The sequence below is a fragment of the Falco peregrinus genome, chromosome 17, assembly GCF_023634155.1.
Source record: "Falco peregrinus isolate bFalPer1 chromosome 17, bFalPer1.pri, whole genome shotgun sequence".
NCBI lineage: Eukaryota > Metazoa > Chordata > Aves > Falconiformes > Falconidae > Falco > Falco peregrinus.
The window spans coordinates 1,893,983-1,919,978 of NC_073737.1; the positions used below are offsets into that span (position 1 = coordinate 1,893,983).

Genomic DNA, 25,996 nt, shown 5'->3' on the forward strand with positions numbered 1-25,996 from the left:
TGGCCTTTAGCTTCAAGACTAGACCTTTTTTCACTCACTGGAGGAGTGGGTGGGTGGTACAGTCACGGGCAAAGGCTTTGCAGGAATGTTGGGGGTAGTTTGCACTGGAGGAGGCTAGGAAACCTTAAAAGGCTTTCTGAAAATGAGCTTAGGCATCTGATAGGTTTAAATTTTCTGTGTGAACAGTACTACTAAAAGGGTGAGGGGGGCCTCGGTGGGTTTAGTCAGCCTGGGGCACGACTCTGCCTGAATTCCTGGTGTCTGTCCCTCTCCATGAATTAGCTGTTAGAGGCTGCCTGGCTTTGGGGGTGCAGTGGGGCTGGGGGGGGTGTGAGAGGCAGTGGTGTGAAACAGGGAGAGCCAGGGTTCTTCCAGAGGTACTGCAGAGAGCAGCAGCGAACCAAACGCACCTCCCTCTGCTGAACAACCTGCACAGTGAAACCAGTCAGTTAATGAGGGAGGAAAGCACCTTTCTGCTGATGTTGTGGTTCATCTTTGAAGAGTTCTGCCCTCATGTGCTGAGCTGCACCGACACCCTCCCTGTAAACAGTTTGTTTGACCGATAAAAGCCTGAGGCTGTCTCAGGTCTTCTCCTATTAAATGTTGTACTATGCTATAATTCAAGCTGTTTCTTGTACAGCAGTACAAGTCCTTGAGGTAGTAAAGACATTAGCTCATTTTTTTAAGAAACTCATTTAAGTGTCCAAGCCGGTTGCTGCAGTATGTTTCTCACCAGGAGAGACACTTAAGTTACAAATCCCATATCCTCAGTATTAATAATAGCTATGATTGTCCCACAGAGCTTGAAAGGCTGTTCACTTTGTGTGGTGGAGGAAGAGGAAGGAGGATCTAGTATGCCAAAAACACGTCTGATGGCTTGAAAAAAGTTGGGACAGGTGCTTTTGATTTTTTTTCTACCTTTTTTACCCCCTCAGTTACAGTCCTTTTATCCTGAGGGGGGGGCTGTGCTTAGGGCAGGGGAATAACTCCATGAGCAGATGGCAGCTGTCAGCACTCAGTAATGCAGGTTTTGAAAACATGAGTAAGAGGAGAAGTTCCAGAGTCCAGTGAATTCCTGAAATCCTTCAGCAGGTGACAGGTTTTGGGGACAAAGGTTGAACAAGCATTCCTGAGGGTGTGTGAGCGCTGCGAGCCAGCGAGGCAGCTGCCTGCCACCACATACCTGTGATGTCTGCATATGGGTAACATGGCTCCTGAAGCGTGCATATGTTACAGAGCAAAGCGAAAGGAATTCTGCAATTAGAAGAATATTCATGGAAATTAAGCTCTACTAATTTGCAGCTGATGGGAGCAAAGGGAAAAGAATGAGATTGATTCCGTGGCTCGATGCAGGCTGGTGAGCAGCTCCCACGCACCGGCAATCCATCAGTGATAGTCTGGCTCATCCGGGCCAGGCAAAGGTTTGGGATGAATATAAATAGCGAGGGTGGCTTTGTGCCGGGGATAAAATAGCTGTTGTCTGCAGCACGTGGGGGCTGCGTGCTCTGCCTGCGCTGCATGAGGCCAGCCGGGCTGCGGCGAGCACGGTGCTGGATGGAGCGCAGCAGCCACGCAGCGGCACTGCGCGCCCGGCCAGGGGCAAGCGAAGGGATGGAGCAAGCTGCTGCTTGTCAGTTCCCCAGTCAGGCGTGTTGCTTCCAGAAGGACAGGGCCATTTCAGGTCCTGTATCACCTGGAAATAACATTATTTTTTTTTTTCCAATTCAATATTTAGACAGAAGTGCAAGAACTGCTTCAGAAATGATCAGACCTGCTGGAAGCAGTGGCCCGTGCACAGACACTTCTTAGCTTGCTTGGATGCCATGGATTGCAAGTGCGCTGAGCTTTTTAGCAGTGCTCGCGGAGACCAGGGGTAGGGGCTGGCTCTGGTTCACTTGGCTTTGTAAGGTCAGGGGAGGAGGTCGTGCTTGTGGGCACAAAACCAGCGTGCTGAGGCTCTTCAGCTTTTATCTAGGGGACTTAATTCAGGCTTGCTTGCTGTTTAAACCCCTAGGACCGCTGGTTTAATGAGGCACGTATGTCCGGCAGAGATTTGGTGCCAACATCCAGCTCTGACCTGTCCCCTCTGCTCCCTGGACTTGTGCACAGGAGCGGCCGGGCTGCAGCGGCTGCGCTGCCCGTGCCACGCTGCTCCTCGCTCACAGTGGCTCCCGCCAGCACGCCTGAGCCTGAGCTCCTCCGGCTCCGGAGGCTCGAAGCGGGGCAGAAACCTCTGTGTTCCTCCTGGCTGCTGGAGGAAACGCATGTGCCACCCCAGGCAGAGCATCGCCACCCCCCTGCCCGCAGGCAGGTCCCTGGGTTACAGCAGACCCTGTGCTACAGACAGGGAGCCAACAGCCCGAGCTGGCGCAGGGCTCTGCAGGAGAGGAATGACACAAACAGCTTTAGTTCCCATCAGCCGGAGGCCTCAGGAGCAGGCTGGGGCTTGCAGCACAGCTATTCCAGCACTGAGCTGGGAACGTAGCCCTTTGCCGGGAAGAGCGGTGGGAAGGCCATGGGCACCCGTGGCCAGCAGGAAGGGGTGCCCCTCTGCGTGGCGTCGGGCCGGGCTGCGCCGTGAGCCCTCCCTGGGCTCTGTGTCCCTGCCCGGCCAGGAGCCAGCAGCTCCGAACACGGCGCTTGGCCGGGTGTTAAACAAACAGCCCAATATTTCACGGCGTAGAGACAGCAGGTACCATGCTAAATGGGACGTGCTGATCTCCCAGCTGCTGCCTTAGCGCATTTACACGCTGCTTTTTCTTTTTTTTTTTTTTTTTTTTTTTTTTTTTTTGTAATGACTAATGAGGACTGCCTGGGGGTCTTATCCCCCTTTGCCAACTGATGTCAGCCAGTCGGGTCCCTCGGAGAAGCACACGCCAGCTGTCGGCTCATTTAGGAGGGGAGGAGAGCAAACATTGGACACGTTTCCCCCACCCTGCCCCTTGGGTTTTCGGTTGGGACTGGCAGATGTAAGGCAGGGGAGCAGGCTGGTGGGGAGAGCCGCTGCAGGTTATTTGCACATCAAAAGCAGCTTTGCCTCCGACCCTCTATCACCCTGTGAGCATGAGGTGGCTCGATTTAATTGCTCTTTCAAAGGCAGCCCTGGTCTTGTCTCTGCTGAGATTTTAGGTCTGACTTTGCCCCCCATAGCCAGAAACTGGTGCAGTGGCACCAGGGTGTTAAAAGAAGATGCAAATCAGCTTTTCTCTGTCTTTAAGCTTATTTGCATCCGCTGATTAGTTCAGCAACTGATTCAAACTCCTTCTGTTTGAGGACGGTTGGTGCTCGGGCAGCTGGAGCAGAGCTACCCAGAGCACAGGCGAAGGGGGAACCCCAGTGACTGCGGGGGAGATGCACGAGCGGGTGCTGTGTCTCCCCTTTTGCCCCCAACACCTGAGCTAACCGTGCCCCTCGTGCTCTGACGCTTCCTCAGCTCGGGAGCCCCGGCATGCACCGATGCCATCCCATTCATGTTTAACCTCCACAGGGCAAGCACTGGGCATCAGAGGGAACGGCTTTGCCCCAATATTATCAGGGCTTTCTGCTCCTTCCCGAATGTGCCTGCTCTTGGGCGTGAAGCAGTGGGGTTGCAGCAGGGATCAGGCTGTCCTCTGCTGCTCAGCTTTCCTTGTGAGCAAGGGAGCCGTGCTTCTGTCCGTGCATCAGCCCTACGAGGGCCAGGCAGTGCCCACTATCCTGATTTCTGCTGCTGCCTGAGGCAGAGGATGCTCTGAGCCCTCGCTGTGGGAAAGACACAGCTTTTTCTCATCAGTAGCTTCATTAGGGTTTTGGTGGAGAAGGGGTGGGACCCTCACCTGATTTAATGGAAGAAGCAGCCCAGGGTCCCCAGGTCTGGGGATCTGGCTTCCCAGTGTATTGCTAAGAAGCTCTTCTTATGGCATATGTGCCCTTGGGGATGCTGCGCTTGCTCCTGGACCTGCCCTGACTCCTGCTGCTGTTCAGCCCTGGTAAATCTCTGCTCTGCTGCACTGCATCATTTGCAGTTTGGTTGCAACCTTTGTGGGACAGGGATATCTGCTGGGGTAATGTGGGATAGCTCAGGGGTCTCTCCTTGCTGCTCTCTTGGCCCAGATACATGGACAAGCCTGGGAAGGGCTTGGCCAAGCCGGCAGCACCCAGCAGCCAGGGCAGGCGATGGTCGGAGGTGATGTGTAACAGAAGGTGCTGCTCAGGAGAGAGAGAGAGCCCTCGCACGTGGTTTTCTATCTCCTTCCTCCTCAGCAGTTTTCAAAGGCTCTAAAAATAAACTTCCCTCATGCCTCGGGCAGCGTGAGCGAAGCCAAGGTTTCCCTGGAAAGCGTCAGTGGGAGCTGGGTGCTGGGGCCAGGTGCCCTTTCGGGGGGCACGGAGCAGCTCATGAGTGGCTCAGGGTCCCCACCTTGCTCTGGAGGGGTGAGTGTCCCCTGGAAGCAGCCAGAGGAGTCAGGACAAATGGCAGTGTTTTCTACAATTTGAGTGCTTCCCGCTATTTTCTGTCTCCCCAACCTCCCCCTTTACCTCCCCCTGTGCTGTTTAGACCTGTGAAACCACCAGATCCGTGCAAGGCAAATCGGCTCTGAGCTGATTTGGAGGAAAACAGCTTCAATAGTCAAAACATGTCCTTGGTTTCATTAAGGCATTTGTGCTGTATCTCTCCCTCTGGAGCTGTGTTCTCTGGCTCCCCTTGGGAGATGGACCAGCCCACGCCGGTGGGGCCGCTGGGGCTGGGGGCTTTGGGCTGCGCAGGGTCTGGATGAAAATCAGTTTTACCTTCAGAGCAGGAGGGCGAAGGCTGCGGGGTGTGAGCTGGGAGCTGGGCCAGGCGGATTATCTCCTCTTCTCCGATATCCCTGTGTTTGCCGGAGGCAAGTTGCTGCTTTTCCATGCATGGGTTATCCCAGCTGCACGGCGGAGATAACGCCGCTCACCCATGCGGCAAAGCGCTCGCGGGGCTGGAAACAAACAGGGCCAGGTGGAAGGATGTCCCCAAAGGGGACCTTGGAGTGTTGTGATAAATGATTTGTGGCTTGAGGGGTGTGTGTGTGATGTGCCCCGGAGAGGGGCATGGCAAAGCACCATCCTGCATTGCTGCTGGCTGGTGGTGAAAACCCTCCAAACGCTGCCAAGCCAGGCACTCGGAGAGGCTAAATAAGTTTTACAAAATTTATTTATAAATAAAACCATAAAATTACCAGTAGTTTACATCAGTCACCAGAAATAACATCCAAAAAAACCTGCAGAAAAATAATTATATGTACAGGCTGAGGCCGGCCAGCCGCAGAGCGGGCAGGGCGGCCGTGGCTCACACCGGCAGCGACACACCTGCGATGCGGACGGTCACACACAGCGTTGTGCAAAGGCAGCACATCGATGCCTCCGGGCAATCACATCATACAGCGCTGGCTGGCGAGGACACGCGGCTGGGGCAACGGGGACCTGGGACGGGGCCACCGAGGCCAGCGGGAGCGGGAACAAGGCTGGGCATTGCCAGGACAGGGGCTGCGGGATGGGGCAGCCGGGAGAGCTCGGCACTCCTCGGCACCCGTGTGTTTGGCACTGGAAAGCTCCTGGTCACTGCGCTCTGGCTCCGATGCGGGACACGGAAGGGCTGCAGAGCCCTTGGTGCAGGGCTATGGCTTGGATGATGCAGAAAATCCCGTCCGGCCCCACGAGCCAGAGCGGAGCTGGGTGCCGTCCTTCATCCCTCATCTTTCAGCTCTCCAAAGCATCCTTCAGCAGGTCTGGGCAAAGGCTGGCTGACCCAGCGTGGCCCCGACCCACAGCCGCGGGGCTGGAACCGGGATTCGAGGCTGGCTTTTTTCCAGCAGACCATGGCTATGGATCGGCTGGTGCTATGTGCGTGTGCCAGGACGGGCCAGGGTGCCCTGGGGGGGGCTCGGGGGCAGGTGCGGAAGGCACAGACTGGTTTCTGTGAGTCGCCCTTACAGGCTGGCTGGAGCAGGGTGAGGGATGCTGAATTTTGCTGCTTGCGCACAGCTTTGAGCCCTTGGCCAAATTTGCGGCATGGGATTGTGCAAGACCCCCCGCCCGCAGCCCTGGGATGGAGCCTCCTGGGCTGGTGCCCACCTCGCTAGTGGGTAAACAAACATATTGCAGTAAAAATACCATTGCACTAGCACAAAGTGGTCCCGGCTGGAGACCTCCACCCTGGCAAGCTGGATGCTGGCTGACTCCCTCTTGGCCATGCTGAGCTGTGGCAGGATGGGAGAGTCACTGCTGGCGATGCGCAGTGGAGCCTGGCTATCTGCTTGCTGGTGGCAGGAGAAAATTTTAAGAGCTGGAGTAGAAAACAAAATGGAAGTGGTTGGCTGATTGGGTTTTTTTAACCAGCTCCTGTTGATGGGATCCCGTGGGTGTAAGGGCACAAGTGGAGATAAGGCAGCCGGGGTTCCCAGGAGGGATGGTCACAGCGAGCAAGTGAGAGCACATGGGGTCATGGGGCAAACACAACCGATTTCCACCCCCTGATTCCTTGGGTCAGACTGTGGCTTGGGAATTTCTGTTCCTTTTTAAATCCAGTTGCCCATCTGGCAGCTGGAGGAAAGGGACACCGGGTCCTTGTCCATCAGAGTGGGAATGCTGGGTTTGCTGTGGCTGTGCAGGTCCAGGGAGGAGGGATGTGCAGGTGTGGCCATGGCCAAGGGACAGGATGGGTGCTGGGTGCGCTGTGCCCGTCAGTGAAAGGTGATTTTGGTGGGGGTGTTGGCTGTAACAAGGTGAAGGGTGCGTGTGTGTGTGGGTAGGGTCCTTCCTGAGGCGCTGCAGCAGCCGAGGGACGGGAGAAGTGGATGTGCAGCCTGCGCCGGCGGCAGCTCCTCGGTCCTGTGGCACCCGGGGTTTGGCACTGACCGGAGGAAGGTTCAGGAGGTGTGAGAGCAGCGGCGCTTCCTCCAGCCTGTGGGAAGGGACCGGCTGGAAACGTGCCAAGGCTGATTCCTCTCAAAGAAGGTGGGAAGGGCTGTGGCGTCCCTCTCCCCAGAGCTGTGCTGTCATGGGACCCCCCCCCGAGCATGGAGCAGAGCATCCCCTGGGAGTTTTGCATCATCTCGTTACCCGACGGGAGATTATTTGCTGAAGTCCTGTTCCCTGACCACCCCCGTCGCTGGCTTCTCAGTCCTACAAGGGGGCAGAAGGGGGGCGAGGGGGAACTGCTGGCACGTCACCATTGGCACTAGTTGCTTGTTCACCTCTGTAACACGACAGGTGGCGGAGGGCACCGCCGCAGTGCGATGCAGGGAGGGGAGAAGGGCTGGCGAGCTGGCCAGGCCACCAGCTCCGCTAATAAATACATGGCTCATCTGAACTGTACAAGGCGTGGGGCAAGCTGCAGGGCAGCGCTTCTACCTGGGAGAGACTGCCACCCCTAAGCTGCAAGGAGGATTAGGCAGACCTGGCTCAGATCTCAGTGGCGATGATGTCCTCGTAGGGGACATCGGCACCGGGTATGTCCAGCTCGATGGGCTCCTTGCCATCTTCCCCTGCAGCGAGCTGCTGGAGCATCTTCTCCAGATTCTGGTTCCTCTTGTACATGTGCAGGTAGCTCTGCTGCAGCTGCTTCTGGTAGTGAATCACCTTCTCCTTCTCCTCCTTCCATGTCTGCCGCTCGTGCTGGAAGCCAGAGGTCATCTGCTCATTGTTGTCCCGCTCAGCCTTCAGCTCTGCCCTCAGCCTCTCCACCTCTCCCTGCAGTGCTTGAGCATCGTCCACCACAGCGCAGGGCCTGGCCACCTCCCGGGCTTCGCTCAGCTGCTCCTTGAGGATGGCGAGCTCCGTCCGCAGGTCCATGATCTCCTGCTCTAGCAGATTCACCTTCTCCCTCAGCAGCTCGGACTCGTTCTTCTTGCGCTGGAGCTCATTCTCACACACCTCCAGCTCCATGGCTTTGGTGCGCAGGGAGCCCTCCAGGTCCTGGGTCTTCATCTCCAGCCCTTCCATCTTCACCCTAACCTCCTTCAGCTGAGCCTTCAGGCTGAGGATCTCACTGGTCTTGGTGTTGAGCTCTGTCTGGGACTCCTTCAGCTGCTGCTTCAGGAGGGAGATCTCCCCCGACTTCTGGCACACCTGTGGGGAGGGATGCAGCACCCCAGTTAGGGCTGTACCTTGGAGATGGGCAGCACCCACAGTACCCCATGCAAGCCACGCTGGGCTCAGCTGGGGTTCAGCATGTGGAGACCCCAGCCACAAAATCCCACCCGGGGAGATGCCCAGCACGGAGAGCCATGCCTGGGCCCTCCAGGGGGCTGGAGGGGACCTCACTCCCTCCATGCATCAACACCCTGGCTGACATGGAGGGCTGCTGGTGACCAGCTGTGAGGATTTAAGGAGCCGACACCCTCAGCGGAGGTGTGGAAATGGGGTGTCAAGGAAGTGCTCAAGTCTCAATACCCCGTCCAACATGTTTGCCGAAACCACCGCTGATGGCTCACGTGGTCAGTTAAACTTGCTGAGCTTGTTTTGCAAGCAGACACCCAACTGCACCCCACAAAATTGCATGTAAATCCCAGTGGAGCATCCCGCTGGAGCCTGGAGCGTGGCTGGTACAGCTGCTGGGGGCTCGGCATCCAGCTGCACCCGGGGGGACCCTGCGGCCGCAAGGCCGGTGGGGCTTGTGGAGAGCCTGGCAGGGCGGCTGGCAAGCGCAAATAAACCAGAGACACTGGACGCGATATGAGCAATCCTCGCGTGCGAGGGAGCGAAGCTGAGCACTGCGCTCCTCCAGGCCTGCTGGGCAGTAGCTACGCTTCTCCCTGCGGGCAGCCGAGCGGTATCGGTGGGTGTTACTCCGGCGGGCCTGAATTTTCAGCAGTTTAACAGCCTTTGTTCAGCGCTACCCAATCAGTGGGAAAATTAAGCCTAAGCAGAGAGTGGAAGGTTTTACTGCTCTCTGATAAATGGCCATGGCAAGTCCAAGCAGTTCCTATTTACTCGCAGGAAGGTGGCTTTACTGCTCCTTTGGGGCAGGCAGTCTGAAAAACCCTCTGCTGGAGGTTGGAAACGCAAAGTTATTTTAATGACTGGGGTTTTTTTTATGCAGTAGTTGTTTCCTTATATGATGTGAAGTGCTGAGGGGTTAAGAGGGGCAGTGAGTCAATTATAACTTGCAGAGCCTCCACGTGACAGACTAGGGCTCTCCTTGGCTTTAATATCTATCTCCTAAGCCTGGGCTTAGCGTGTGCACCACCTGCTCTGCTCAGCCCCTCCGTAGTGCTGCTGGATGAGGGCACAGAAGTGGAGCAGAGCTGTGTGGCTTATTGCTGGTGCTGGAGCCATCGCCTTCCACCCACATTCTTTGCTTTTGCAATTGGCAGCCCGAGATGCTGCTCGGTGCTCCCGTGCCACTTACCTCCCACTGGGTCTCCTCCAGCGCCGGGGCGAAGCTGGTCTTCTCTTTCTCGTAGGACCTCAGCTTGGTCTCCAGAAGGTTTTGCTCCTTCATGAGGTTCTCCAGCTCCTCCCGGAGCTGCTGCTTCTCCTGCTGCAGCTGAAACACCTGGAGGTGAAGGACCTGCTGCGTCCGCTGGGTTTTCTGCGAGGTTTGCTTGAGCTTGCTGTTGCATTTCTGCTTGAGACCCTCGAGCTCTTCCTTGCAGCGCCGCTGCTTCTCTTCGTATGCCTGGCAGGAGCTGACTTCTTTCTCCTCAAAGCTTGACTGAAGCTCCTGCAACTCTCCCTCCCTCTCTAGCAGCTTCTGCTCCAGCTCCTGGATGGTGGACTCATCCGTGGAGATGGGCGAACGGATGCAAGTGGTCTTCTCGGCGGCATGGTGGTGGGGGGCTTTGCCAGGGTTGAGGATCTTGTTGCCCCCATCGGAGAAGGACATGGCCTTGAGGCTCATCATGTTGCTATCCTGGATGATGGCACACTGCAAGATGTTGTGGGCTGAGCCCCCGAAGCGGCTGATGGGTCCCATGGGCGTGACGAGGGGGTCGAGCTGGTAGCTGCTGCTGGTGCTATGGGTGGGGAGGCTGGACATGGAGTTCCTGCCGGAGTCGGACAGCCCCCCCGAGCACAGCACCGGCTTCAGCTCCTGCTCCTTGGCTTTGTCCGGGGCATGCAGCTGCTGGGAGAGGTGTCCCCCATTCTCAGGGGAGGAGTGGAGGATGGTGCCGGAGCGGGGCAGCACTGGCTTGAAGGCGGTGGGTCGTGCAGCTGGCTTCTCCGCACCCTGGGGAGAAGAGAGAGCCTGTCAGCACAGACTGACCCCGCGTCGTCTGTTCTCCCCCATCCCTTCTTCCCCCAAGGACAAGACCCCCACAGTGGGAATGGCTCGGGTCTCCATCAAGGGCCAAAAGCTCGGGAGGGGTTGCTGGTGGCTAAAACTGCCTCTGGTGGGAGGCTAACAGCATGTTTGGGAATGAGAGGACAGAACGTATTGCTGATCCAAGTTCCCAAAAGCAGAGGGTGGCAGAGTGCCCCCAGCACCTCCCTCCTGCCCCTCTCCTCCCACCTCCTTGGAGCAAACTATGCTCTCAGAGCCTTCTCTTACACGAGGACAACCCCACGGTGGGACCTGCACCCACTTTGAGGGCAGATGCTGTCCAGTGGGACCCCCCCCACGCTTCTGGGGCCACCGCCTCCCCTACTAACCACCTCCAGCTGGCTAGGAAATGGCATCAGTTTCTGCGGCGTGGGCGTCCCGAAGTCCATGCTGCTCGTCCCAGCTTGGCTGCCCAGCTCCCCACTGGCAAGCGCGGTATAGTCTGCTCGGTGGGAGCCGTGAGATTTCTGGCTGACCTTGATGTAAAAGAAGTCCTCATTCTTGCTGCTTTTGGAGCTGGACTTGTGGCTGGAGTCCTGGGAGAAGCCAAAGCGGAGCAGCCCGTCTGAGTACCTGTTGAGCTTTTTCAGGTGGGATGACTTGCGGAGCTTGTACTGGGAGGCTCGGCAGTGCTTGCTGTGGAAGCTGTGGCCGGAGATGAGGCTACTGACGCTGCCCATGCTGCTCCCGGGCTGGGGGCATGCAGTGGGGTGAGCGGAGCCCAGCTGAGCCGTGTGCCGAGGGGTCCGGGCAGCAGGTAGAGACGGCTGCTGCTGCAATCATAGCAAAGACCTTGCTGCGCCTGGGAGCTGCGAGCCTGGGGGAGGCAAAGAGAGCAGGGTGAGGAAAAGCAGTTTGGGAGGCGGGCGCGATGCTGCGCCCATAGCCTGGGCATCGGCAGGAGCGGGGCGGTTTCTGATGGTGTGAGTGGGTAAATGCACGCCTTGCACACATGTTTGGGTACAAGCTGTTATCGGCATGTGAAAGGCTTTGTGCAAAGGGCACGTGCGTGCCTCAGTGTGCGTGTTTCCCCCTGTGTGTTGGGCTGGGGGAGTGTGTGCAGGCGAGCTGGTCGTTCCTCGGGTGTGCAAAGGGAGAGGGATGCTTGCTGGGGCTGGTACCCTGCGGCCAGCCCAGGGCTGCTCTTCCTCATCCCTCCGCAGAAGCCCAGAGTGAAGGAGAGCAGCAGATGAGGAAGATGGGGAAGAGCAGGGCTTTCCCCTGTGCCTGGGGATGGCTCCAGGAGCCTCCCACGAACTGCTTGCATCCTCCAGGCTGGCTGGCACCCTCCGTGGCACAGCTCCCAGCTGGCTGGGTGCATCCCACCCTGCACCCGGGGACTCGTGGGGAGCTGCTGGGTATGGTGCAGCCGGATGAGGCCTTAGGAGACACAGGAGTCTTTAAAAATAAAGAGAGGAGGAAAAGACATTTGTAGTGATTTTTAGGTGCCTAACAGGCACTGATTTCAACAAGCATCTGTGCCTCCTGCTTATTCCACGCTGGATGGATCCCATCTCCTGACAGCTGCGTTCGACTCTGTGAGCTGCAGTCACAACCTTTTCTGCATCAGCCTGTCGCTCCCTGATTTCTCGACAATTTTCTGTGCTCCTCTTAACCTACCTGAAAAGGGATGCTGTGAGGCTTAATTATGCTTAATGTCTGTGCAGCACTTAAGGAGACGAGAGGCATTATGTGTGTGCAAAGTATTGTGATTACGGTTCAGAGGTATGCGGGGCTCTGCATTAATTCACTTTGCTATGGGGGAAAAATGTAAAATAAAATCCCAGCTCCTGGTGGCCTTTGCGATGCTTGGCTCCCAGTGCCAGGGCTATAATGGAGATGCATCTTCCATCTAGATCATTAAAGGGTGAGGCGGGGAGTAGAGGGAAGAGCTGCTCGTAGGCACAAGTTAGTGTGTAATCAAAATGAGCTAAATCCTATTTGCAGAGGGTGATGAAAGAAGAAGCGTTTCTGCTCTCCGCTGCATGCAGAACAGCCCAACGCGCCCACTCTCCAGTGGGTCTTCTCCACTGGTGCCCCATGCCAGTCTTCCATCGCCTGAGCAGACATCCTGGGGGGTAAAATGCCCCCTGGCAGTAGGAGGGGGGTGCAGGCATGGCGTGCCAGGGCATCCTCGCTGCCTCATCCTCAAAGTCTAGAGAGTTGCTCCTATGTTTTTCCCATTCTTCATTACGTTCTGCCTCACGCCTGGTCCGGTGCAGGCTCCTCTGCATCCTGAACAGGGTAACACAAACCTGTGCTCATCCCTCAGCTTTATTTGTTTTCTTTTTCTCTGCGCCCTGAGGACCCAGATTGATTAAGTGTCAGAGAAAAGTCCCAGAAAGACAGAATATCCGCTTTAATCCCTAAATCCATTTTTAGGAGATTAAGAGAAGTAAGTAAGAACCAAGATCTGAACTACTGCCTGGATGCTGATATGCTAAAAGCGATCGATGGCTTTGGCTTCATTCATTTTTATAGGGTAAGAGGCATAATGTGCATGGAGGGGGACGCGTCGCTGTGGGGAACGGGATAACTGGCGCAGGAGGCTGCTCTGCCTGCGAGTCCCTGACACCACGCTTGTGTGTCTGTGCCTGCAGAGGAGGAAAGGCAGTGTCACAGCTGCCAGCTATGGCAACAGCATCCCAGAGACAGCGCTCAATGTGTGCGAGCGCGCGGGAAGGGGGAAGCAGCCGCTATATGTAAACATATATATATATGTAAACACCTATGGCAGAGGTGTCAGTGATGTTTGATTCCTTAAAGCACAGAGTGTTGCATGTGGCTGGTGCTCCAGGGTTGCTAGGCTCACTGTCCCTGTGGCCAGATCACCCATCCTCTTGGATAGATGCGCCCTTAGTTTTTTGGGTGCCTGCAGAAGACAAGAGAAACGTGGGGAGGGAGACCTGGGACTTTCCAGCCTCTTGGCAGGAGGTGTTTCAATCAATCCCAGCCCTCCTACACATGCCTGAGAGGGCTGGGCACGTCTTTTTCTTCTTCTTCCCTCTTTCCATTTAGAAGTGAACACTTTGAAAGCTGTGGAGGAGTTGGCATTCGCGCACGATGTGAGCAGAAAGAGAAAGGCTCTGGAGACAGCACAGCTGGGAGCACACAGGGCGAGCGGAGGGCGCAGGCTTCTGCCCCAGCACCTCCAAAAGGGGGGACCAGACTTGTCCCCCTCCCTCGTTCAGCCTCTGTGGCACATGCATCTTTCTCTGCATCAAATCTAGTGACCGTGTGATTACAGGGAGCCAGATCAGTTTGCTGAGCCAAACAAAAACTAGTCACTATGTACATGCATATATATTTAGACGCATGTATATATGTATATTTTAAGGGGGTTTGCATGCTTGGCAACAGCCACAATTCAGTTAGGTTGGGCATATTGCAAAGTGTAAAAGGGGGTTGGGAAGAGAAAAAAAAACAAACGTGAGGGTGCTGGGTCTGAAAATGCCCCAGCAACGGTGGATGCCCCAGCCTGTAGGGCTGCGGGGGGCGGCTGTTGGAGGTGGGGGGCATGCCTGGGTGAGCGGGGGTGCGTGGCACCCCGGCTGTAGGCACGAGTGGGGAGCTCTTGCTGCAGTGGGGCAGCCTGCAGGGGCATGAAGGTGTATTGGGGCCGGACCTGTGCGTGCCTGTGGGGTGCACGCTGTCTGCTGTGGGTCCGTGCGTGGCTGCCAGCGCGTGATGGCAATGCCACCCTACCAGGTGTCACCCTACCAGATGCCACCTGCCAGATGCCCATCCTACCAGATGCCACCTGTCAGATGCCACCTACCAGCCCGGCTCTGCCCCTGAAGCCAAACCCTGCAGCCCCCCACCCGCTCAGCTCCTGGCCTTGCCTGGCTCTCGTGCTAAATGTGATTACTTTGGAACGTGGTTTGCCCTGTCACTCACCAATTAACGAGGACAGAAAGCCAGAAAAGACACAAGCCTTTCCCTCTCGCTCTGCTGCCTCCAGCAAATGAGCCCTTCAAAGCTCTTTTGTCGGCGCCGTGGTGGGGAGGGGGCCAGGGCGACAGCACGAGGCTTGTGTTGGTGGGACCCCCGAGGTGATGCTGTGCCCAGGGGCAGTGCCTGGGCTCCACGACCCTTCACGGGGCTGCCAACAAAACCCGCTGAGGCGGAGTGGTGAGCCAGGAGGTGCGGGGGTCTGGCGGTGGGCGCCTATGGGACAGACACCCAGTAAACACCCCGAGAGCGTGGTCTAAACCCCCGGGATCAGGGGCTGAGTGCCCAGATGCACCCACTCCTATTTTTGCAGAAATAGAGGGGAAAAAATGAATAGCATCTCGCATTCACTGCAGTCGTGCCTGCCCCGCAGTTGCACATGGGAGAACTCTCCCCATCGCCTCCTTTCTGAATGGGCTGCAGGAATTTAATCTTATCCCCTTACAGCAGTTTCTTTGAAGCCTTTTCCTCTCCCCTGCAGAGTTTTCACAGGCAGTAGCTTTCTCTCTGCCTTCCTCAGACAGGCCACCTTCGTAAGAGCCTTCATTTCCTTCCAGGCTTCGCAGTGCTATTCCCTCCCTGCTGATCCTGTTCCTCTCCCCTCGGAATGTGAAAGCTTCCTTCTCCCCTGCACTCTCTCGCCTACTCTTTTTCCCTCTTGGATTATTATTCATCATTTCTGTGCAGATGCACCCACGCATTTGGGTGTTTGTTGGGAGATGCACAGATAATACAGAAGCAGCAGCAGCTGCCAAGAGCCTGGATCCAGGAGCAGCCTCCTTCCACTTTCCCTCGATGCCAGTTGATGTGCCCCTCTTTTACTCAGTGATTTGGGTCTTTGAGACACATGGAATGTGGCCCCCAGGGGAAAAATGTGGGCATTTCCATGGTAAAAAGCCATGCATGTGCTACAGGGACTTAAGTTTTAATGAAGAGAACGGTTTAATCCAAAACTTGGAACACAGCGATCTCATTGAGCTGGATTTGGGATCTGCAACCACAACCAGGTTCTGGCTTCAGGACCCTGAACACCGAGGAAGCCCAGGCTGATGAGACGGACCCGCGTGGGGCTGCGCGAGCATCTGCCTGTCCCTGCTCAGGCTTCCCAGCTCAGCCCGCTCTCCCCGTGCCCAGCTGGAGCCAGGCTCTCCACAACCTGCTCATTTTGGTCTCCAAAGAAATGGCAGCAATAGGGCTTGGAGAGCCCCATCGGTGGAGCCGACCTTGCCCCCACCCTGTAATCTTCACCCTAATCGCGCTAATGGGGATGAATTCAAACACCGCCCAGGCAGACGCCATCCTTGTGGTGTTCAATTGTGGCTCGGTGCCGGCGAAGGGCCCCATTACAAGGCTTTCATTCACTCTAATTCATTGTCCCCCGCTCATTCATTGACATTCATTGGGATCATTTTGATCGGAGGCAGGGAGTGAATTGAGTCCAGGACTCACAAAGCGCGCACCATGTGTTCTGCCCTGATTTGCCATTAGTGAAGGGGGACACTCCAGATGAAGAATAACCAGCCTCAATTACATGTTACATCCACTCTAATAGCCCAGGAGTCCATCACACTTAATGTTATTTCAATGAACACTAAGAGAATTCACACCCACTGGCTGGTGCTTGTTAGAGGAGCCGGCGGTGGCTTTGGCAGGGAGCTGGGTGGGCTTCGTGCCAGCACAGCAGTAGTAGACTGGTGCCGTCTCTCTGCCAGTGTCCCCTGGCAGCTGGGCTCTTACGTTGCGACCAGTGATCCTGCTGCAGGCCCTGGTGGTGAAGGTGCAATTGCTCAACGGGGGGGAAAAGCCACAAAAGGCAATCCGCATTCGTTTCGAAGCCCATGGGCAGGGCCGAGCACTTTGCACCCAGCTCCTGCGGGAGGGCAGCACAGGTCAAGGTCACTTATGCCACCCTTTCTCCTGCCAGCCCTGCTGGAAAAGCCAGAAATCAAAGCTGAATTCAGCGTCAGCTTTGGAAAGAGCTTGAAGGAGCTGTGTAAACCTCTCTTCCGTCCATCAAGCAATTAAGGCGCCAATCCTGACTGGGGTTGAGTCAACAAGCGGCTTTAATGGGAGACCAGGGCAAAATCATCCATGTGATGATGCAGGCAGCATTGAGGCAAGTGGCTTGAGTTATGTTTGGGAAAGCCAGCACTAGAATAAGAGGAATTTCTCAAATTAACAATGAATCATATTGGCAGAACATGCTTTAGAGGATACCAGCTCGACACCTGCTGTGCTGTGCCTACTTCCATACTGTCTGGTCCCTCTGTGGGGAGACGGCACTGTTCCCCTGTGTGGGAGCCCTGGCTGAGCAGGGAGAGGCTTCTGTCCCTGCCTGGGGACGATTGCTCAACCCACAGAAAATTGGTATAAGTCAGCAAAGTCCCATGACTTTCAACGTCTGCGTTTCTGCACAGTCTCGTGCTTTCTCTCCAGCAAATGCTTACTGGACAGTTAGCTTGTGCACAAACTAATAGCACCAGCAAATATGTGGGCTAGAAAAAGTGATATATTATTCTCCCTGTCTCCCTGGCCTGAGAGGGACTTAGAAGTGAGCCAAACCTTGTTTATCTTCGTATTAGCCAGCAGCCCTTTATTCCCAGGAAAAGCTGGTGTTTGCCCTGGCAGCCTGGGGGAAGTAACAGCCCACAGGGAATTCAGGAGCTGAGCAAAGTGACCTGTCGGGAGGGGGCTGGGCTGGGGCTCAGAAGGTCACCGAATGATGCAGTGATGGGGGACAAAATATCACCTACTTAACCTGCTCCCACCTGCCAGCCTGGCCGGCGATGGGATGGTGTCATTATAAGAAGGCTGTGCCGGGGAGGTGATGCTCCCTGGGCAGCCCACGAGCATCGCTCATGCCGTCCTGGGCTGTTTGCAGAGCCAGCCTGCGTTTCTGTGCGCAGGGTGACGAGATTCCTGGTGTTGAAATGCTCCGGTTCTCCCCCGCACAGCTGCAGTTTTTACTAAATAGTTTCATACGCAAGCAAATCCGAAAAGCGCTACCAGGAGCTGGGCTTGAGACAGTCCTGGCCCTCCTCCTACTGTCCCTGTGCCCTGTCTGACCTGGGGAGGGGCTGTCCCAAGAGAATCTGGTCTCGCATGATGCCCTACCCTTGCTGGATGCACGCACAGCAACAGCAGGGCATTGTGGGAATATCCCGGCACTGCTCTGGCAGCCTGATCCTCCATGTTATTACGCCCTGGGCTTGGTCTGTAGCTCTTCTTCGTGCCTCTGATACCCCACCTTTCTGCAAGTAACCCTCATCCTACCCGTGACGGGACCCCCAGCCCCACCCAGGCCAGAGCCCAAACGCTTTCTCACTCTGTTTTAGGTTAAATGCAACTCCAGGACCCTCCAGCTTCCAACCTTCACTCACCCACATGTGAAGAAAGCCCACCTGTGCCCTCCCGAAACCCCCAGCCCCCCTCACAGCTCATCCCCACTCCCGCCAGCGGCCTCGCGCCGTACGGATTTCGGAGCCCATCGGTGATTCAGCAGCGGGCACAGCACCCACACAAGTCACATCAGTCATGCTCCCAGTATGAAGGAAATGCTCGTATGAGACATAGCTAAATATTCTTGGGGTGGAGAGAAAGATCTTTTCATCTTACTTAATTCCACACAGCATCTGGCTGTTTCCCACTAACGAGCAACTAATACTGCAATTAAAGCCCTGCTAATTGGAAACTCAGAAATGCTGGGGTCTTTGCTTTTGTCTTTCACAGGTTTGCAGGCTGGCTGGGGCTGCGGCGGGCACACCGGAGTGGTGATGCCAGCACCAGGAACTGCGACCTCCAGACTGGTAAATTCACATCCCTGCTGCAACAGGCACCATGGCTCTGCAGGAAACAGCCGGCTCAGCGCCGAGACCCTGCCGTGCCACGGTACCCAGGCCACCAGCACCCACCCAGTCCCCACCAGCTGCTCACAGGACCCCTCTGTAAACGGGACAGACCTCGGGGAGGGGTCTGTGCAGCTGGGGGATGCTGCTGGGGAGAGGGGCTCCTGTTCCCAGGGAGGACCTTGCAGCAGGTACCATGCACAGTGGCCCGTCCCCACGAGGCTGGCAGATGCAGAACTGCTCCGTCCCTGGGAGGAGGGTGAAGGGGCCCTCGCATCCCCACCATGGGTTAGTTATTTTGGGAACCGTCTGGAGCTGGCAGCTGGTGCTGGGGTGGGTGACAGCTGAGCATGGCTTTCACTTGGGATCCGCGAGGCCCCTTCTCACGCATCTATTTCCGACCCTGTAAAACACAATCTGCCAGGGTGTGAGCTTGGGGGGGCACCCAAAAAAGCTGCTTGCAAGGGACCGGCTTGTGCTAGGCAGCTCAGGGTCCCCGTGCACCTTGGAGGTGCCTCCAAGCGTGGTTAGGAAGTTGCAGAGATGCTGTCCTTTAACTCCTGCCTGCGCAGCACCGACTCAGTGAGGTCTGTGCCTGGTGCTAACTGCCATAGCCCCTGTCAGCAGCCCAACCAGTGAGGTTTGGTGTCCTACACGTCTCCCACGCACTTTCTCTGGGGTCTAATTGACGGAAAGTGTTTGCCTGTCCAGCTAAAAATAGCAAGAACTTCATGTAACTTGAGATGAGCCCTAAATACTTTTCCTCCCAGCTTTCCGCTTCCACAGGCTTTGCACGTGTCTTCCTCTGTTCCCCTAATTATGGATTAGAGAGTAATGAGAGACAGTGAGCCCATTTCCCCCAAGGTCTGACAGGATGGTAGTACCAAGGGCTCCTTCTACATGCCAATCCCTCACCAATCACCAGGAAATACCTGGACTAAGGCTTGTTCTGCTGCAAAATTCCCCCAAGAATATACAGGGGAAAAGCATCTTCTTCGTGTACAGGGAAAATTTAGAAGTGGAGCTGCAGGCTGCCATGGAGACAGGGCTCTGTTTGCAGTCCTCCTGCCTTTTATTGTCTCCTCGCCTCTCCCAGGTGGTTGAAAAGCAGCCAGGAGCATAGCCAGCATTGTCTCCTGTGCTCCTGCTGACCATGGCTGCCATGTAAGTGCTTAGGAGGCCCAGCTGGGTTTCCTCTCTGGTCCTTCACCTCCTCCTGCTTTTTGACACCCCCTTGCTATATCTGGGGATCATAAAGCAAATCTGTGCTGCTTCTCTCTCAGCCTCATTGGGCTCATGTGCAACGTGAGTGCCATCAGGGTTTGGGGGCCCTCTGCTTGCTCTCCCTTGCTCTTTTCCCACTGGTGGTGGCCAGGTAGCCAAGGGCATGAGCAGCCAAGGCTGAGCCAGGGCTGCTTCTCCTGGGACATACCGTTATGGTCAGGCTGGAAACTGCCTGCTGCAGTGGGAAGCTCTGATGGAAGCTTCCTGAGAAGCAGGAGGGGAAATAACTGCCCCTGGCAGCAGCTGAAATGCCTCAGTCTCTGCCCTTAGCAGTAAGGCTGTGAGCATCAGAGGAAGCGTTTCTCTGAGGTAGGACCTAAAGATCTTCCAGCAAATTAAACTTCTCCATGTCAAGTCTGTGCTTGACTTCACAACACCTGGGTTCCAAAACTAAGCTGCGCATTATTTTTATGCTGTCCTTCCTTGTTTGTGATACCAGTTGTGTGGTGGTTTGTCTAAATGCTGGGTATTTCTGTGTGCTGCGTGATGCTCAGTCAAGTGGGAGCTGAGAAAAGGCAACTTCTGCATGTTGATAGAATGCCTGTTGCAGTCCTTGCTGTGAAAAGCATCTGCTGTGCTGCCGCTGTCTTCTCATCCTTCAACTCCCTCTCTGGCTTTCCAGAGTGTTACATGTCCCTGATCCTGCTCTGCTCTACCAGGCTTCAAGGCAGCAGCCACAGAAGAAAAAGAAAAGGCAAATTCAGTTTTCACTTCCTATGTTCCTCCTCCTCTTTTTTTTTTTTTTTTTTTTTTTTAAACTTGGCTCGTTGTGAAAACCACCCCTTTAATGCCTGGCTGCCAAATAGAGCAATTCTTTCAAAAGAGAAATGTACATCAAAGTTGCAAGGAATATTCAATTAACCTTTAAAGGAGATCATCCATAACTGGCTTACAGAGATGTCATTTCATTGTTTCAAAAAAATAAACACAGGCACTTGCCTTTCAGAGGAGCATGTCTGTTGAGACAGTTCTGGCTGATGTCTTGCTAAAAGGCAATTAAATATCTGAATGTTCCTTCCAGCTTGCATTCTGAGTTAGAACCTCTGACATAGCTGTCTTTGCTTAGGCAATATGGCAAGTAGCCAAATTTATCCCTTCTGCATTGAGGAAACCTGGATAAACTCCTCGGGGAAAATACCACTGAGGGCAAATGGCTCCGTGTCGTTGTGTGACAGCGAGTCAAGATGGACCTTTCGGAGGCTTTTTCTTTTCCAGCAAGAGCGAGGCAAGCGCCCAGCTTCAGCCTTTCTGGCTCTCAGGCCTGAGCACTGCCCCGTGGGGGAGAGACCCTCGGTTCTCTGGAAGTCAGAGGCTCAGGAGGTGAGGCTCCTTGACAAATCATTCAAAATCCTCTTATTTTAAGGAGAACATGCACATGCATTGCTACCCTCTGCTGGAAAGCACTGGCGGTCACAGAGGCCTTGTGCTGCTAAGGAGATAAATGGATATCTTTTAGCTCAGAAGGAAAACTTCTGCATGTGAGGAAGAGGAAGGTCTGAGCAGGAACGCTGCTGTTGAGAGGATGCAGTTGCAAAGCAAGGCAGGGATGACGTTTGCTCCTGCAGCTCTGGAGTAATCCCAGCACTGCTTGTGCCCCCCTTCCCCCGGATTTTGCTCTCCAGAACCAGGTAAGGGCCAAGTGCGCACACACCCAGGGCTTCCCAGGAACAAATTGTCGAGCCTTCCTGCTCAAGGCAGGGGGCTTTACTTAATTCAACGAGCAAGCACAAAACCCCAATAGTAGCAAACAATTCGTGTAGGAAAGACTTTGTGACCCACGTGCCAGATCTTTGTACATTCCCTGCTATTTTTAACTAATCCTTAATGGCAACAGTCCACTTAGGTCCTGCCCACTCCCGGCCGCACGCCTTCGTGCTGCTCGCCCCGACCCGGGTGCTCAGTCCCTGCTCTCTGCATCCTGCCCCTTCCCAGAGAGGAGCTTTCCATGCAGCTTTCTGCCTACAGGTCTCCTGGAAAAAAACATGATAGCAAACCCAAGGGCAGCCATTAAATACACAACATCAAATGAACTAGGCAGGGGGAGATTTTTAAGACCTCCCAAAAGAAAGAATTATTAACACACATGCAAGTCAGTGGTATGGGGGACTGGGGGGGGGGGCGGGGAAAGCCTCCAAGTTTCCAATCAGTGCTAAGCTTTTTCTGAATGCTGGAGGATTAAGGTCCCATGTGTCAGGGTGCGGGGCATGGGCAGCCTGCGTGTTCCTTTATGGTCCTGTCTCTGCCAGTCTGTGCTGCTTTGAGGAGCAGTTACAGCATCACTTCCCTGTGATGGCTGCAATGATACTATTTTTTCACACTTGTCCACGCAGCACCTTGCACCACAGGCTCCAAGCTCTGCCGGGATGTCTGTGGGTGACTGAGCGTCCCAGGGAGCCAGCCTGGAGCTGAGCTCTCGCTGTCAGAGATGGGAGCGGGTTTTTGAATGGTCTCAAGGACAGCAGATAGGTGATCCAGCCCTCAACTGGGTTTTGCTCCCTGCTGCACCGAGAGCGGCTGCTCTGTGGCTGCCCACCTCTCTGCGTGCCGCAGATGCCTCACCTGAGTGTGTGCTGAGCATGACTGCACCTGCCCGCAGCAAAATAGAGGCTTTCAAAGAGGGGGGAAATGGTGATTTAAGGCTAAGGATATCATCAGAGCAAGGGCTGCGGGAGGCACGGGATGGGAGAGCAGCAGCAGCTCGCTGGGACAGCATCCCTGCCTCTGCCTGGCCCAACTCTGCAGCAGAGCATCTGCAAGTGCTGGGCTTCCCCCCCCTCTCCAGTGCCACAGCCCCCCTGCCCAGGCCAGGGGTAAGGGTCTGCCCCACATCCCCTCGGCACGGGAAGCCTGCCCTGGAAGTCCCTATACCTGCTTCGGTGGCTCGCTCTCAGGGGAGCTGGCTTTTCTTGAATTTTCATTTTCCTGCCTGAGTTTCACATTCATTCGCCTCCCACCGCTCCGCAATGCTGCCTGCCAGGGAAGAGTGACTAAGGGGTGGGTGGAAAGGAACGGCTCAAGACCAATTTCGCAGCCTGCGGTGCCAAGAGGAGGGGGTCACCCGGGGAGCAGGACGGGCACCGGCACAGCTGGGGGCTCCGAGGCCGAGGGAGCTGCCAGCAGCCCCTCGAGCAGCTGGAGGCCTGGCAGGGAGCTGAAAGCATCCCCCGTAGCGTGGGATTGTGTTCCTGAGTGCGCTTTTGCAGCTGCCATTAATTGCCCCCACTGCTGATTGCACTGATGATTTTGCACTTCCAATTCTTTGTCCCACTGATTAATGGCCCTGGTGATTAATTGCAGGAGTAATACCACAGAATGGCTAAAGAAGGGCTCTGTAGACCCTCCCAAAAGCCTGGCTGCAGGCATAGGTGAGAGCTGGGCAGGTTGGCGTGGCGTGACACGGAGGGGTCGGGGAGACGGAGTGTGACGGTGCACGGCCGTGACTGCAGGCTGGCGTGGGAGGCTGGGGCCAGGTGAGGAGCAGCCCGGCAGGCTCTGTCCTGGCAATGATTTCAAAGGGAAGTTAATCAGCGTCTGGAGCGATGCTATCAGGAGGACAGATAGCGAAGACTCATGAGGACTTTTTTCCTGCTCGTATTCCACTTGCTGCAGCCTTCAGTGAGGAAAGCAAGCTCTTGTCGGGAGGAATCTGGACAGCCATGGTAACTACTGTGGAAACGCAAGCCTGCTTGGAAAAATGGGCCAGGTGCTGGTCCCTCGTGAGCACACGAGTCACATATGTAAGGAGATCCCAGGCCTCAGCTCACTTGTGAACACAGGAGAGGGAGAGAGACCCCCTCAGCACTGCTCTGCTGGGGCAGCAGTGGCTCAGGAGGTGCCCAGGGCTTGGCCCTGCCGGGAGGGGCTGGTGAGGGTGCCGAGGGGGCGTTAGAGAAGGGGACAGCAGGAACCCAAATGCAAACTCCCCGGGGAGAGAGGGGTTCATAGCAGGGATGCAGTGGTACCGCCGCTGCAGTGGGATCGAGAGATGTGGGCACAGCTGTGCGGGGGAATAATCAGGGGTGGGGGTGGGTCTGAATGTGAGCTGTCAGGGCTCCCCCACGATCCTGGGCCAACATCTGTGTGGGGGTCCTTCCTGCCACACCGCTGGGAACCTGCACCCGAGGGCAGCTACTCCTGAACGGTGAGGAAAAGCGAGGTGCTCTGTGGAGCGCAGGCAGGCGTCCAGCCCCTTCGGTGAGGGCAAGGCACAACCCCCAGCCGTGCACCGCACCTGGGACTCAGCTCCGCCGTGTTCCCCACCGGAGCCGGCAGCTGCTGGGCTGTGCCCACCTGGCACCGAATGCAGAGCATCAGCGGGGTGAGAAGTGACAGCCCGGAGCTGGCTCCTGCCACGGCAGCCCTCCAGCGCTGCTTTTAAAGGCAGAGGTTAATCCCTGGCTTTCCAAGACCTGGGCGGACACCCCCGAGAGCTGCGCATCCTCCGGTGAGCAGTGACCTCCTGCCCACGCATTTACCTGGGTGCAAAAATAGGCACAAAGCCTGCAGCCTGCACACGCACCGAGCACAGCATCGACAGCTCTGCCTGGCCGTGCAGCTGCACACCCAAGGAAAGGCTCCAACACTTCCAGCGATCGCGACAGCCGGCACGCTCGCACGCAACGATACCCGCATCCTGATACAATTAGTATTTGAAGACAGAGGTGCTCGATGCCCACGCAAAACAGAGCCTTCACGCTTGCTAATGCTCTTCCACCTCTTCCACCCACGCTGCCCACCCGCTTGCTGCCCATCCTACCGCACGCACACGGGCACGACCCGCAAATAATTTCTGCGGCGGGCTGGCAGCCCCTGTTTGCCCAGGATGCTGCTGACAACAGACCAAAGGCATCTGTCTGCTCCTTTCTTTCTCTTCCCGGAGAGTTTGGGGGCTGCGTAACCAGAAGCAGCCTGAACCAAGGTGCTGAACACGCAGAATTTTCTTGTTGCTTGAAAAGAAGTTTTCCAGACTTCAGGGGGAAGTGAAAAGACGGAGCGGAGCCCGGCCGGGGGTGTGCGGCCGGGGATGCCCCCGGTTAGAGCCGCGCTCCCGGGCTACGGCTCCGGCCCTTTGTGCCCCCCCCCGGCACGGGGCTCGGCGCTGCGCTGAGCAGCCCCCAGCCATGCGCTGCGCTCGCAGCCCCCCCCCCGCGCCAGGGGGGGGACCCCCGGCCGCGCTGCTCAGCTCACCCCCACCCCCCCTCGCGCCCCCCCCCCCGCATCCCCCTGCACGCAGCTCGGGGGCAGCGGCACCCCGGTGGGCTGCAGCCCTCCCCCGCGTGTCCCCCCCCCCGTCCTCCCCCTGTCCCCAGCCCACCTCGGGCGGCCGCTGCCTCCTCTGCACGGCGGCGCGGCGCTCCGCGGGGCTCCCGGTGCCCGCCCGGCAGCAGCATCCCCGGCGCGGCGGCGGAGGAGGAGCCTGGACCCCGCGCATCGGCCCGCCCCGGCGCAGCCCCCGGCCTTTGTGTCCCGGCCCCCCGGGTGTCCCGGCCCCCCCGCACCCCCCGCCGCGCAGCCCCTGCGGTGGGGAGCGGGGGGGCGCGGGGGATGCTCCGCCGTGCTGCGGGGAAGGCGGCTGGGCTTGGACCAGCCGTGCCTCCCGTCCTGCCCGGCGCTGGGATAAAGCCTGGTACCTTGGAAAACTCTTCGGGAAGGGAGCTGAGAGCCCGGGGAAAGCAGCCAGCGGCGGGGGAGCTCGCCCGGCCGGGAAAGCTCTGGGCTGAAGTTCCTGTTTTGCTTGATTTGGAGCAGGGACGTGAAGCAGAGTCTCCAATATCCCCCGTCCGTCGGGGCCGAGCAGCGGGCTGGGCCGGGGTGTGTCTGGCTCATGCCACAACTAGTCCTCACGGCACAAACATGTTCCCCAAGGCCTCTGACCACGGGGGACCGTACGGCTGGGGCCGCAGCCAGAGCCGTCCCAGGTGCAGACGGGGAAACTGAGGCACGGGACCTGCTCCAGCGGGCGCAGAGCCAGCTGCACTGCCGGCTGTCGGCAGAGGAGTGTCAGGCTGATGCTCAGCGAAGTAGCTTTGGCTCCACAAACAAGCCACCCCCTTGGCTGCTCCGCTGCCAGTGCCTGTCAGCACGCCTTTATGGGCAGGGAGGCAGATAAAGGCAGGGCAAGGGGCAGCTGAGCTGCAGGGTGCTGCTCCTGCCCTGGCTCCAGCGCTGTCAAGCCTGGCAGGAGTTTGCCCTGTGTGCAGCCCTACCTTCAGGTACCAAAACCATCCCAAAAGCAGCAGGCTGATGTCAGCGCGGGCTGAGGACCACCTGTGAGGCTGGGAATTGCTGTGCCAAGGTGTGGACAAGGGGTGGACCAGCCTCTTGATCACTCCTGGCCTTGCCTTTAGTGCTGAGCAGTGGGGAGGGATGCTGTAAGGGAAAAAACCCTGAGCATCTCTGCTAAATCACCTTCCTGAAGCAACACAGGCTGAGGCCCTGGTACCGGTTTCTGTAGCCCAAGCAGACTCTACTTGCCCACAGGTAAGGGCCATCCTGCTTGTGTAGATGTGACGTTTTCCCAATATCAGGAGGAAGCTCTGTAGGTACCCACACGCCCTGTGACTCTCGAGCAGCGTTCAGTGGATCCCGCTGTTCCCCGGCAGGCTGGAGCTGGGTTGGAGGTGCAGTTATGTTCCCA

At 56.7% G+C, this 25,996-nt stretch overlaps 1 protein-coding gene and 1 long non-coding RNA gene across 3 annotated transcripts; one reads left to right on the forward strand and one right to left on the reverse strand.

Moving 5' to 3' along the window:
* Nucleotides 1–1,166: 1,166 nt before the first annotated feature.
* Nucleotides 1,167–20,503, forward strand: LOC114011093 (uncharacterized). The gene is made up of 2 exons (XR_008750059.1): nucleotides 1,167–1,357; nucleotides 17,566–20,503. It is a non-coding gene; the product is annotated as an uncharacterized LOC114011093 (long non-coding RNA).
* Nucleotides 5,150–25,124, reverse strand: LZTS1 (leucine zipper tumor suppressor 1). 2 transcript variants are annotated; one of them, XM_055820349.1, is made up of 4 exons: nucleotides 24,990–25,124; nucleotides 10,609–11,096; nucleotides 9,365–10,186; nucleotides 5,150–8,082 (listed from the first exon to the last, which is right to left on the reverse strand). In XM_055820349.1, exons 2-4 carry the CDS (start codon nucleotides 10,957–10,959, stop codon nucleotides 7,417–7,419), a joined length of 1,839 nt encoding a protein of 612 aa, XP_055676324.1. In that variant the 5' UTR covers nucleotides 10,960–11,096; nucleotides 24,990–25,124; the 3' UTR covers nucleotides 5,150–7,416. The 2 variants fall into 2 exon arrangements, with proteins under 2 accessions (XP_055676324.1, XP_055676323.1); XM_055820348.1 differs by lacking the exon at nucleotides 24,990–25,124 and adding an exon at nucleotides 24,674–24,968.
* Between the last annotated feature and the right edge of the window lie 872 nt (nucleotides 25,125–25,996).